Source organism: Alligator sinensis, unplaced genomic scaffold (assembly GCF_000455745.1).
Source record: "Alligator sinensis unplaced genomic scaffold, ASM45574v1 scaffold659_1, whole genome shotgun sequence".
Lineage (NCBI taxonomy): Eukaryota > Metazoa > Chordata > Crocodylia > Alligatoridae > Alligator > Alligator sinensis.
The window spans coordinates 239704-253276 of record NW_005842265.1 but is presented as its reverse complement, the minus strand read 5'-3'; the positions used below and the strand labels follow the sequence as shown (position 1 = coordinate 253276).

The window sequence follows — 13573 nt, the reverse complement described above, 5'->3', positions numbered from 1 at the left end:
AGCAGGAATAATTCTCACTACCTCTGAGTGTGGTTGGGGCCACCTATAGGAGCCCCCATGCTTGGATTCACATACCCAGGCTGCATGCCAGAGGTCTCATGTACCAGTACAATAAAACCTAAATAGTTTGTAGGGACTGAGTTTCACCATGCTCATGAAGATGAGATTTTGCAAACAAATCAGGGGTCATACACAACCACTGCAAATGGCTGTGTGTGGCCACAAAGGTGGTCCAGCTACTTGTTGTGGGGGGTTTTTTAAAGGCACTGCTTCTCTGAACAGCTGCATGTGACCACTGATGAGCTCAGCTGCAGCAAACAACTTGGCAGCTCATCTTTTATTCTGTAACCTGCTGTAAATTAAATGAGCTGCAGACCACCACAGTACAAATGGCTTGGGTTCTACTGTCAACAAACACTGGGTTTCTCATTCTCCCTACTCCAAGTTGCCAAATGTCAAGTACTAGTGAATGAACTTCGCAGTTCACTGGAAATTCAGCATTTCTCATAGCACCTTGGAGACCATTCCTTAGGCATTTCCTAACACGGAGAATGGGAGAGCCACATACAGTTGCTTTACCTATATATGTGTCCAATACATTTATATAAAATACTATGGCATACATAAGAACATAAACATAAGAAGTGCTATACCACTGGTGGGCCAAATATGATCTGTGGGCTGAATATAGCCCACCAGGCCATGTTATCTGGCCCATGGGGTCCCTAAAAAATTTTGAGAATATTTATCTGCTCCTCAATGCTAGTCAAAGCTGACAGAAATCAGGGGCAGTAGGATCCAGGAGGAGCTGTCGGCAGGATGCAGCAGCCCAGCCCCACCCCACCCCCAGCCATCTCCCTACCTTCCTGCCCCTGCGCTGCTCCAGCACCATGTGGCTCCCAGCTGCATTGCTGAACCATGGGAACACAAGGCCCACACTGATACCCCGTGCGTGTGTGCATGCGCATAGGGTGAGTCTCACATGCACACCTCACCATACAGAAGCACCCACACCCCACCGCTCTCACTGCCATACATGGAGACCTCCACACCCCTTACTTACCTCAGCCAGCCTTCCCCCACAAACCCCATACTCACCCACACCTGACCTATCCACATACATACCCACATGCTCCCCTCACCCCACACCCACACCTCGCCACACCTATCCACCGCCCCAAGACACACCCACACCCTCCCCCACACCCCACATACTCACACACCCACAGCCCCCTACAAACCTATACCCCCCACAATATACAAGAGTAAGACTTCATTTTAAGCTATTGTGCAATCACCTCTATGTACACTACACAGATGCATGTAAATCAGGACAAAAATATTTTTTGAAATCAAGTTAATGAATATTTTAGATGTTCGCTTTTTAGAATATAAATTTGGTATTTTTCTGGTTCCGATATAGCAAAACCCCTTGCTGAAAGGAGTACTTCCAGGGGGAAGGGGAGGGACTTACGCTGGCAAAGGTCTGGGTTTAGAGGGTGGGACTTCCAGTCACAATGGCAACCAGGGGGTGGGGCACCTACCTGTCAAGGGGCAGGGCTACACACGTGGCCCTTGACCGCTTGTCAAAACTCAGTAAGCAGCCCTCCACCCAAAATAATTGCCTGCCCCTGGGTTATACTGAGTCAGACTAACAGTCCATCTAGTCCAGTATTCTGTCTCCAACACTAGCAGAAATGAATGCTCTAGAGGGAGAGCTTTGAACCAGATATCACTAGAGAGATCTATCCCCTATTCGCTATCCTCCTGGACATCCACCATTATTGGTTTAGAGATACCAGAGGAAAAACTTCCAACTGTTCTGTTCAATAGTCATTAATAGATCTATAATCCATGAATTTATCCAGTCCCTTTTTGAACCTGGCTGTGCTATCTCTCTCCACCACCTCCTGTGGCAATGAATTCCGTATTTTAACTCTGTGTTTCATAAAAAATTACTTTCTCTTGTTAGTTTTAAACCTATCACCTACTAATTTCATCAGGTGCCCCCTAGTTCTAGGGTTCCAGGACTTGGTGAACAACAGTTCCCCGTACACCTGGTCCACACGTTTCCTGATTTTATAGACATATATCATATCCCCATCTATCATACAGAATATGCAAGGCTCAGATTCCACATCACACACAATGCATAATAAGAACTTTCCAAAAAAGTATTTTAATAGAGAGTTCAAACACTACTGACAACACCACAATTCTGCAATAGTCTACTCAAAGCCTACAGTACCTAGGATCATGCCATACAACTTTTATATCTTCTTGTAAACCTTACATACATTTTATACAATCATTGCCATGGACTGGAATGAATAAATGAGAATTGCATGTGGAGGAGGAGCCCTCTCCCTGGAAGCTGTGTACATTTCTCTGGAGGAAGCAATGTTGGTGCAGCACAGAACTAGTCTCGCTTTCCAGCCCATTCCCCAGCATCAGAGGCTGCTGAAAACCAGGCTTCAGGCTTTACTATACAGAGGCAATAGTGTTCTTCCCCCCCCCATCACCTCCCCCTTTTTTGCTGTCCTCAGGAAAATCAGGTTTTTTTGAGAAGATTTCACCATTGCTCTCTAAATAGCTGCTTAGAATTAAGAGGTTTCATGGAGGATTATTTCAACTGGATGCCAAGGAACTGGGGTCAGCTGACAGGTGCTTGAGAACATTGAGGTCAGAGAAAACTCATTAACTTGTAGGCAAGTATAACAAGGGAAGGAGGAGGTGGTGTCTGCCTCTGTTACATGCTCAGGGAAAAAGGCAGAATTCCTACAATCCTCACAAGAGAAGCATCCTCTCCTGTGGCCCTGTGTGAGGTTGCTGTGGAGGAGGAGGAGAGAGAAAGTATGATCATAGGGAGCATTCCATTGTGAGAGCAGTGTTTCAGCCAAAAGCAGCTCCTAAAAATTATTGCAGTTGCAACTAGGCTCCACAAATGCTATTGTGCTTGCAGCAATGCTTGAAAGCAAAACTGAACAAGCAGAAATGGCTGAGCCTGGGAGGAGAGCTAAGCAAAAGTGGTATCTGAGAGACGAAGTGGGCTGAGAATAATCAAAGGAGCATTATAACGCAAGAGAGACACCTACATTTATTGGAGGGCAGGGGGCAGCAGTATGTACAGTGACTAGGGCTATGGACTTCAGTGACATTCTGAAGAACCTGTACAGGTGCAAATTCTAGGCCATAAGAGTACAAGTGCAACAGTGACTGCAGATTCAAACAGTGCTAGTGAATGCAGAATGCTATAAAATCATAAAAGATGCCCAGGCTTCCAGGACAGCAGTAATGAATTATTCCAACAGTCTCAATAGAAGCTGGTAGACGTGGTTTGGAAAAACAATTTTTATACTACAGGGCAGTGTTTCCCAAACCTGGCAGGCTCACACCCTGCACTATCACTTCCCCCTTCTTCAGCTGCCATTGTTGCTGCTTCCCTTGCTGACAATTACCCCAGGTCAGGGGTCAACAACATTTTTGGGCACAGTGCCAAAAACACCTGCAACCTCAAGATGTTGGCATACCAGGGTGGACAGCAGAGGAGCCACAAGAGGTCCAATCCTCATCGTGGCAGCACAGCCTGAGGCACTCATACACCTGCCACCAACCAAAACCCAGGCTGGGGCTCCACTGACCCCAGTATAGATGCTTATAGTCTCCTGGGTGCCTACCACAGCCAGTGTGGGCTGTGGGCAGGCCCCTGCTGCCCACCACACAGCCTGAGCTGCTCACAGAGTGGAGGCTACAAGCAGCTGCACCAGGGCCCACGGAGCCCTGGCCCAGCTAGTTGCTGGTCATGGGTGTACACACACCTTGGGGAGGATGGTAGGGAAGGGGTCTGGGTTGCTCTGCCACAAAGATCGAGCCCCTCATGGCTCCCCCATCATCCACTCTGAGGTATGTGTGCCAAGCAAAATGCCTTTGCGTGCCATGCTCTGGTATGTGTGGTAGGCGTTGCCTAATCCTGCTCCATGTGCCGATCACCACTGAATTCCTCTTGTCAGCAGCAATCACTGGCAGAGGAATCAGTGGGGATGAGGGAGGTAGCAGCAGCAGCTAGTAGAAAAGCATGAGAAGTATAGGGGGGTGCCACTGATTGCTGTCATGATTGGCATGCATCCTCGTTTGGGAAATGCTGCCACAAAGAACTGATCCTTGGACCAACTCATTCTGAAGCGAGCAAGAGGAGAAGCTAGTTTTCACTTGGGTTGGACATGGAGGTACTTTTGGCACTTAGGTCTCAATCTTGAAAAATGCTTAGCTTTTCCTGAGCCTCTTCATCTTCCATGGGTAGCTGAGTGCTCTGTGCCTCTGTCAGAGGTGGTCATCAGCACACTTGTAGAATGGGTCTCTAAGCTTGAGTGAGATGCTAATTAGCAGTGAGTGCTAAAAGGGAGAGAAGCAGTGGGTGTGTGGGGATGGAGAGTACAGTTGGTAAGAAAATAGGAGGAAAAAAGGTGGGGAAAAATAGGAGGAGTGAAAGGAGAGCTCAGATTCTACAATGATGGGGCCACAAAGATGGTAGGGAGATCAACTAGAATAGATAGATTAAATGGATTCTTTTGACTGGCTGGATAACAAGCGGGGGGAGAAGATAATATAAGAAAAAAAGAAGAGCAATAAAAGGAAAGCATAAAAGAGAAGTCAGAAACAAAGGGAAAGCAAGGAAACTGAGCAAGTGATTGCATCTTATTGACTATATTTTATTGAGTGACCTATGTGCAGAAAGATACCTGCTGGCCCAGTTCCGGTACACTTGAAATAATGCTGCATACATTCTGCATGCAATCCTGCAAGTCAGTAAAATGTCACAATACATTTATATTACAAGATCCAAACAAACAGAAGTGGAGATTTATGTATTTTTTCAGGGCACAGGACTGCCCCTCTGCTAGACTAAGAACTGCAAGGGCAGGAATGGATCCCCCTGCAAGAGCAGAATTCAGAGGCTACTCTCCAGGTAGTAGGTCTGCCCCACTGACAGAATGCAAAATGCAAGAACCATTCTGCCATCAAAGTACTATGTGAGCATGCCCGGGGAGGGGAGGAGTACTCATAGCTCAAGGTAGGAGGCAGCTTCCCACGCAGTTTTGGCCCCATGCCATTTCCTTCTTTTGCATTCTCAAACCCTACAGGACACCACAGAACCCCATGGCAAGGCAGAAAGCAAGTCAAAGTCAAGACTATCTGGCTACAGAAGGACCTTTAGATCCCCTTGCCCTCCCTAGCTAAAATGGATCCAGAGCCCTAACACTTGATCTCAATTTTGGAGAGGTATCCAACACCCAGCACTTGTGTGCTCTTCCTTGATGCATTATACATATAGCACTTCAGGAATATGTGCTTATTAAAGCTGGTTCAAATTAAATCAAGTGATGATCACCTTGGACTTGCATGGAGAGCCAAAATGCAGCTGTTTTCTTTGCTGTGGAAGCTTAGCTGTTCATCAGATGGTGGATGGTTGACTTCCGTATAGAAGAGGAGGCTGAAGAACGCAACAAACAAGAACCACTACGAAGCTGTTGTTCTCTAGAAAATACCACCTCTAAGCAAGCAGACATAGGCCTGAGAAAACCCTTTCTGACAGCCTGGACTGGAATTATAGAAGACAGACAGTGCACAAAGTCCTTGTTGAGGTAGACAGAGACTCCTGATGACCTTGAGCTGGAAGGAAGTAACATGATAGGGCTCCTCTGAAACCAGTAGTAGAGCTGGGAACACACAAAGGGTGCCAGAGGAGACCAAAGGGTAGCAGCATGACCAGCTATGGAGCACGACAAGCAGGTCCTGTCCTCTGCTTAGACAGCAGCATCAGAGCCCATCCCGTTTGATGAGGTCTTTGGTGTTAGTTCATTGTTCTGAATGTTCATCTCTGAGGTGGGTTGTGTCATCTGCTGAAAACGCTGCCCAGGAACAAACAAAGATTACAGGAAGGCTGCAAGCACTTGGGCGATTATAAGATGGGAAACAAACAAAACAAAAGGAGAAGATGCTTTCACCACTACCTCTCCACATGGGACGTGACTGAAAGTGAAGGTCAGGCTTTCTTCTGTCCAAACTGCAGATATCCCTACCTACATCAAGAGAGCTACCAAGAAGATGGTAACCTCTGAAGATTACTGGAACAAATGCTTCAATTAAGAAACTTCCATCATTTGCCAATATAATCAAATCACTCTGGCTTTGTTGTTTTATATATTCATCTCTTTTGAATAGAGGCCAGATTAGGCCAACAGTTACCAGAATCTAAAAAAAAAGAGCTAGTCAAAACATTTTTGAAAAGACGACACATGCCAGAATCATTGCCATTTCACAGGGTCCGAAATGGGCCTGCTTTCCTTTTTGCATGGACTTTTCCATTAAGTTTTAATTAAAATGTTATCCAAGGACTATAGTAGCTTACACTCAACACCAGCATGGATTTTTATGCTAACATTTATTCCCAATCATATCACCCTGACAGGAACAAACTCCAAATAAAGCTAAATAACATCAGTCAACCTGTATCAAGAATCTACTTGGGACTGACCATGCATGGAGATGGAGCCTGGAAGAGAGCAATCCCTCCAGGAGAAGTGTACTCATCATTTGAAGAGTGTGGGTTGAAGCCTAGGACTGAATGAACACAGAGACTGAAGTCCCTTCTTAATCTTAGAAAGGGGAACTGAGATAAATCATGTTCACAGAGTAAAGGGGAATCGGGCCTGAACTGAATGTAGGTTGTTAGGTCAAAGGAGGATCCCATCCAAAATCAGAGGAGGAGCTCTCATGCTCAGACACCACAACTGCAGCAGCTTGGTGGGTGAAGTGTCTGAAATGTTTATTGAGCCTCTCCTGCCATTTACGTTCTTGTCTATTTACATTCATGCTCAGTAGGATCAAAATGACTTATAATCTTTCCTGTCTGTCAAAACCACTTTATTCTGCATTGGCATCTAATTCTCCTCCAGCCTCAGCTCCATTACAAAATAATCCAGGATCAGCGTGTGTATAAGAGGCCAGAGCTTCACACACATCCTATCTCCCTGCTGCCACCTGCCGTTCACTGATGAAGTGATGGGTGATGGGAGAGTAGTCCTAGATTGACATTTTGCTGAATTGGAAGAGCAGTCAATGCGCACCAGGATACTGAGTTTGATAGAGTGCTCAGCGCGAAAGGACAGCAAATAGAAACGAATCACACTGTTATCTTTTCTAATTCCCATTGACTGACACTGTCAATATGCACTGGATGCTGAGAGAACTCCTTGTACTAGGAAAAATATCAGCCTGCCATAGCCCTTCAAGACAAATGCTGGGACAGTATGTGGGATCTCAGAAAATAAAATAGATTCAGGTACTTACTCAATTGACCTCACAGAAAACCAAAAGAACTACATGAGGAGCTCAAGCATGAGTTAAATGCAAATTTAATGTTCAGTGTCAGTAAAGATATCTTTTAAATTTAACTCACACATTTCCCCTGTTTTTCTTCTAGGTTCCATTATTTATCAACCATACATAAAATCCCAATCAAGTTGATTAGCAATGGCCCTGCCAAACTGATTCCAGCTCTGAAGAGCCTAAATGAAGAGAGCTTGAAAACTGGAAATGTGTCTGTTCTCTCTCACCCCATACTTTGATCCCAAACAAAAACATGACCTCCCTTCACAAACCTACCTTTTGCAAAACTCCAGGTATTTTCAATGTTCTCTAAGGGGAGGATGCAGTGGGGACTGTTGTTTTTCATATGAAGCAGAATATGCAACCTTGAGCTATCAATGAAGAGAAGGGTGATGCCCTGCCTGCATTTTCTGGCCCAAAAGAAAATGGCTTTGGTCTATTATGGATTCAGCATTCTCTTGCTCTCTTTCTTTCGGTCTTTTTAAAAATGAACTGCAGCCTCTTTTTTATCCACAAGACAGATAGCTATAATGCAGGGTTCCCTATCCAATTGACTTCAGACCTGATTTAGTTCAGGGACTGTGTTCATTCTGTTGTTTTGCCTCTGACATCAGACTGCCAGTTAATGACACTCCTAAACAAAGCTGTACAAGAACTGGAACTGTGCTATGTGATGGGAACCTCCATGCTTTCAAAAGCTGGATTTATTCTGAATTAGGTAAGGAGCCACCTCTCACCATTACTCCAGTCCCCTGAGCCAAGTAGTTGCTCAAGTAAGGCAGGGTTTCTGTAGAAGGTGTTGTGCAGGAAGTAGCAAAAAGCTTTTGGAGCAGGTCTGAATAGTGATGGGAGGCATAGATGGGAGGAATGAGGAGGCAGTACAGAGCATCCTTGGAGTCAATGTCACGGCACAAAGCCTGCTTTCCTGAGTGCTAGGGAGGTTTATAGTAAGCCAGTGGTGGCAAATTCACCTGGGACAAATAACTGAGGAGAATGGGAAGTGCCAGTGCTGCTCTTACCTGTCTGATGGTCCCCTTTGAGATGAAGAAGTAGTACAGCATATACCCTGGAATCAGCAACATAGAGGACAGAGCCATGAGCCAGCCGATGCCCTGCCCCCATGTGGGATAGACGTATTTACCCAGAGTCAAAGGGGTCATTTCAGCAACACTGAAGACAAACACACCCTGGGGAAACAGAGCCAGTGGTCACAGTTTAGGATGCCAAAAACAGGAACATTCACTTACTTTGTGCTTCAGTCTAGAGTTCCCTAAGACTTCACTGTGAGACATAAATCAATAAGCCTGTACAAGTGGCTCCTAACCTTTTGTTGGCCCATGGGTAATAATACTGAGCAGTATTGCACTGACCAATGTTACTTTGCTCTCCTTGTCAACCAGGAATAAAAAAAGATATCTGTAGAAAGTAAAATTTCCTGTTGCTATGAGCATGCTGTGGAGTCTCCCAGGCAATATTTCACCAAAAGCCGCAGGTTTGAGATCACTGCCCTACAGCAATCTCTACAACACCATTTCCTGCTCCAGTCTCTAAACTGTCCATCAAAACAGACCAGTAGCATAGGTAAGGGGGGACCAGCAGGGCACTAACCCTGGGCACTAATTTAAGGATAGGCATGAAAATAGCAGCTAGTGCTGGTCTAGCCATCGCCACCACCAGCCAGGCTACTGCTGCTGCCCTCTTCCCAGGACACAAAACTGCTCAGTTACCTCTGCAATAGACAACAATTTTACACCATTTTCCTGCTCAGAAACTGGGAATGAAGCAGTTGTGATGGGCCACAGTCAGGGTACCTAAACTCCTCTGTCCCAGCCAATGAGCTCATACCACTCCCTACTGCTGTTTTTGCAAGAAGCAATCCCATATCATTTCTTAAACATTTTAAACACTTCCTTTTAGCTGGTTCTCAGGAGCTTGGACCATTCCAAATTGTCGTTTGAACACCATTCCCTTAAGTATTTCCTGCGGGAAGAGAGCTCCCCAGAGACCATTGTATTATAGATGATAGTGCCCCAGGCTGAGATAGGTATAAGGGGAGGAGGAAGCGGGGCTGAACATGGAACGGGAGTAACTGAGAGTTTCCTCCACAGTAATAAGGTTATAAACTGTTCACCACACCCACTAGGGATATGATGAGAAGTAATAGGTTTAGGTTGGATATCAGGAGAAACTTTCTAACTTGAAGGATAGTTAAGCACTGGGATAAGACAGTCTGGGGTGGGTTGTAGAATTTCCATCACTGTAGGTTTTTCAAAATTGGTTAGACAAATATCCAGCACGGTTTTTTTCATGTACATAGTTGGTCCTTTACTAAGGGCAGACAATCAGATTAGATGACTTCTTGGGCTCCCTTCCACCCCCATTTTCCATGATTCTGTGCCATCAGGAGTTCAGCTTCTGGTACATAAAGCAGAAAAGTAAAATGTCTTCTGAGGGGTTCAGAAAGAGTCTCCCGATATTTCTTTATCAGTTCATCATCTGCCTAGAATAACCTTGTACTTACAGCCAGATCCAGATTCAGAGAGCAGTTACCTACACTAAAGACTGAGCACTTCCCTCACCCACAGGACCTCTGCAGCTAGGAGGACCAACTGGATCAGCTTATTCAAATGTCATCACTTTGTTCTCACCAAACAAATGAAGGGAGTACAGAAAGCCCAGCAGATCTTCCACCAGCCACAAGGTTTGTAGCCAATCATCTCCTCAATGTTCCTGTAAAATCTGTTCACACCTACAAGGAAAAGTTTGAGTTAAACGAGGCAAAAACATCTTGGCATCGTTCTCATCATCATCACCCAGGGACCAGGATCAATATTCAGGGATCAACTACTGACCAAGAGCATCAGAGAGACAGCAAGGTGAAATTAAAGTGGAGAACAAGCATTTTGGGGAACAGGAAGAACTCAGACTCCTCAGTTACAGAGAAGGCCATTTTCACAACTGCTGAGATAACTTCTTATGATCAGTAAAACTATCCACAACCTCTCACACTAACATGATGACAGGAGTAATTACACCTTGTGTTCTGTACTGTAAACCAGACCAGGTCCATACACTGACTCTGTAGGGGTCAGGAAGGAATTCCCCAACATCCCAGGCCTGGAATAAACAAGGGGATGTTGGTCTCCCTTCTGAAGCATGAGGAATTATCCACTGACAGTGTATCAGACCATAAGACTCAACAATCAGGTTTGGACTGGCAAGTTGTACACCCTAAGAAAAATCAAAGGCTAAAGGCCTGAGAACATATCAGTTTGAGAAGGAGTCTCTGAACATGTGCAGAGTGTCAGTCTGGACCAGCAAGTCAAGTCCCTCTTTTTGGCTGTCTTTTCAAAACCCCTCAGCCCACGCCTGACACTTGTCCATTGTACAACAGACTTCAAAGTTGGGCCAGTGTGAAGGGCTTCTGAAAATCCCCCTTTTGGTGTCGGTGTCCATGCAGATGGAGAAGCAAGAAGCAAAGGAACAAGGGGGCTTGCCCTTACCATAACACCAGGAAATTGAAATGGTCTCAAAGAAGACAAGGAAGAGAAGACACATGCCACTGGCTGAGTAATAATCAAACAGCTTGAAGACATAGATGCCACCCTGAGAAGACATGGCAAAAGGCGGAAGGACTAGTTATCCAGTATAGCCTGGCTGAGTAACTAATGAATAAAACAGTCAATGCTATTTTCTAGCTATGCTGGTTCTGGATGTTAATTTTCTTGGAGTAGGGAGGCCAACAGAACTACGTCAGCCCATTAGAATCTAATTCCTGTCATCTTGATAGATGTGCTTGGGAATGGGGCCAAAGAGCAGGCATTCAGGCCTGGCAGAGTGGGGAGAGAAAGAGAGAGAAGCTGGGCTCTTATATGACTGGCTCCCCTCTCCCCTCCCAATCTTAGATGAAATCTCTTGTTAAATAAATCACTTTTGCCCTTCCCACTCTGCTGCAGATGCTTATGCTGACATGCCCCTGCTGGAACTCATTCATTATGAAGTCATACAATGGGAGGCCCATATAGTGGCCTCCCTCACTGCTGCTGAACTGGAGCCTCTGCTTCATACACAGGGAACCTGGGCCTCAGTGCTACTGCTTTAGGGCTCCAAAAGTCCTTATAGCCCTTGGTTCATCTCAACCTTCTGCTAGAAGCAGAAACATCCTGTAAGGATGTGCCATCCTCCCCAGCATAGCAGGTACTCGGGTACCTCCCACCAAGAGAGAGGTAACTTACTGTGGAGTCCCAACCTTCTGGAAAGGTGACAATGATGGACATAACCTGGACAGGCAACCTGGGTTTCTTTTGTGGACCCAGGTCCTCCTCTTAGTACTTGCTATCATGAGGTGGCAACAAAAAGGCACCAAGAGTGAAGGTTAGGGGTGGAAGAATGAACACAGCCATAGGTACCTGGGTGATATTGGAGAATCCAATGAGGTAAGAGATGAAACAGATGACAGCAATGAAGATCTTCTTCCTAGCTCTCAGAACATGGGGATACTCATCCATGAGGGCTGTGATGAACCCTTCCACAGTGCAAAACTGCAGAAGGAAACATCCCAAAATACAATCGGCACATTCTGCATTTTATAAGAATGTTTCTTCCTCCTTCTCCCCCCTCCCCTCCTTGGGCCTTCTCCTCCTTCTCCTCTGAATGCAACACCCCTATGACTTGATTTGTTTCACACTGCTCCTGCTGCCCTGGGGGCTGGAAACTGTGGATGAACTCATTACTCTGCAGCCTTCAATTCCCTTAAGAGCTCTTACACATAGGACTGGGGCTTGTGGCATTCAGTGATCACTTCAGGCTTAAGGTGCTTACAAGAGACCTACTTTAGTTTGAGTCAGGTTCTACTTGGTTTTGTACAAAGGCAGCAGGAGGTCTGCAGTCCAAACTCTTTGTCTGGGAAGCTCAGCTCTGAAAGGAACAGTCCCCATATGACAGTATTGAAGAGTTAATGTGCTGAAACCTGGTGCTCGTGTGTCAAAACTTGTTCCTTCCACTTGGCTGCAGGAATCAGCACAGGTGGATGTGTTCTGCAGGACTGACAGAAAGGCATGGACTGGAATGATGTGAAAGGATGATGTGTGTCAGGGAAAAGGAGCGGAGCTGGTATGGAAAGTGAGGGGGAAGGAGGCTCAGAGGAAGAAATGGGTATGCCAAACTATGGCAGAGATGGATAGGGGAGATGAGGCGGGGAGGAGAAACCACCAGCACTGAAAGGCTTGGCTATTAGATGTCTTGGACAAAAGGGTAAATGGACAGGGTGTCAGAGGAAAGGGGAGCTGAAGAAAAGGGCCTTGGAAGCCACTTCAGATTAGGAAACAGGTATTGGAAAGACCCTTTGGTACAGAAAAGCAGGGGGAATGGGCATAGGAAATCACTGGAGTAGGAACATGTGAGAGAAGTCCTAGGGGGATGGGGAGAGGAACAGGGTGATGGGGACAGAAAGGCTGAAGTGGTAGAAACAAATTAGTCACACTTCTCCACATCCTAACCAGGCTGTGTGATGCATGCAATACATGAGAGGAAGTAGTCCAATTATATGAGGCTGCATGGTTCAGTTCATACAAAATGGTAATAAATTTCATGCCATTCACTGAAAGGGATGTAATGTTTAATTTCTCTAGCACACAGGAATGATCTAGTTGGCTGGAGCACTGGGCTGGAAACCAAGATGCCCTGCATTCTAATCTGGACACACACTTGCTTTGTAACCTAGACAAGCCATCGTGGTCAACATTTTCAAGCATGGATATTTCAAGTCAGACACCCACATAAAATACTTTGGCACCTCCTGGAAAATAAAATGGGTTTGATAGGCAGTGTTGAGCACCAGCAGCTCCCACTTACCTTTGAATAGCAGGTGGTTACAGAATCTTCTGTTACTTTTTCTCCTTTCTCCCCTTTCCCCTCCAGTTGCTGTGATACATTTTACTACATATGTTCACCTTTCTCACCATTATTTCTGCCTCTTTTTTGTTAGAGATGTCTTGTCCCCTCACCCTCACTCTGATGATCCTCCCTTCTCCTAAATTTCTTATTTCCATTAGATTTTTCTCTCCAATACCCCTCTCCCCCCCCCCCACCTCTCCTTGCCCCTTTCTTATCCCTGAATTAGTTGTGAGGCCAGAGGTTCAGGCCCTGTGGTTCATTCACTGACCACTTGGTACCCCATCTTGAT

At 45.7% G+C, this 13573-nt stretch overlaps 1 protein-coding gene across 1 annotated transcript in view; it reads right to left on the bottom strand.

Annotated features, from left to right (window-relative positions):
* Nucleotides 1–5804: 5804 nt before the first annotated feature.
* The window catches only part of LOC102376042 (sodium- and chloride-dependent GABA transporter 1), a 31504-nt gene continuing 23735 nt past the window's right edge, over nt 5805–13573 (bottom strand). The window contains exons 10-14 of the mRNA XM_006027758.3: nt 11799–11930; nt 10893–10995; nt 10038–10138; nt 8409–8576; nt 5805–5909 (exon numbers count right to left, since the gene is read on the bottom strand). Of these exons, the coding sequence (XP_006027820.1) occupies nt 5805–5909; nt 8409–8576; nt 10038–10138; nt 10893–10995; nt 11799–11930 (609 nt within the window). The remainder of the gene's footprint in view (nt 5910–8408; nt 8577–10037; nt 10139–10892; nt 10996–11798; nt 11931–13573) is intronic.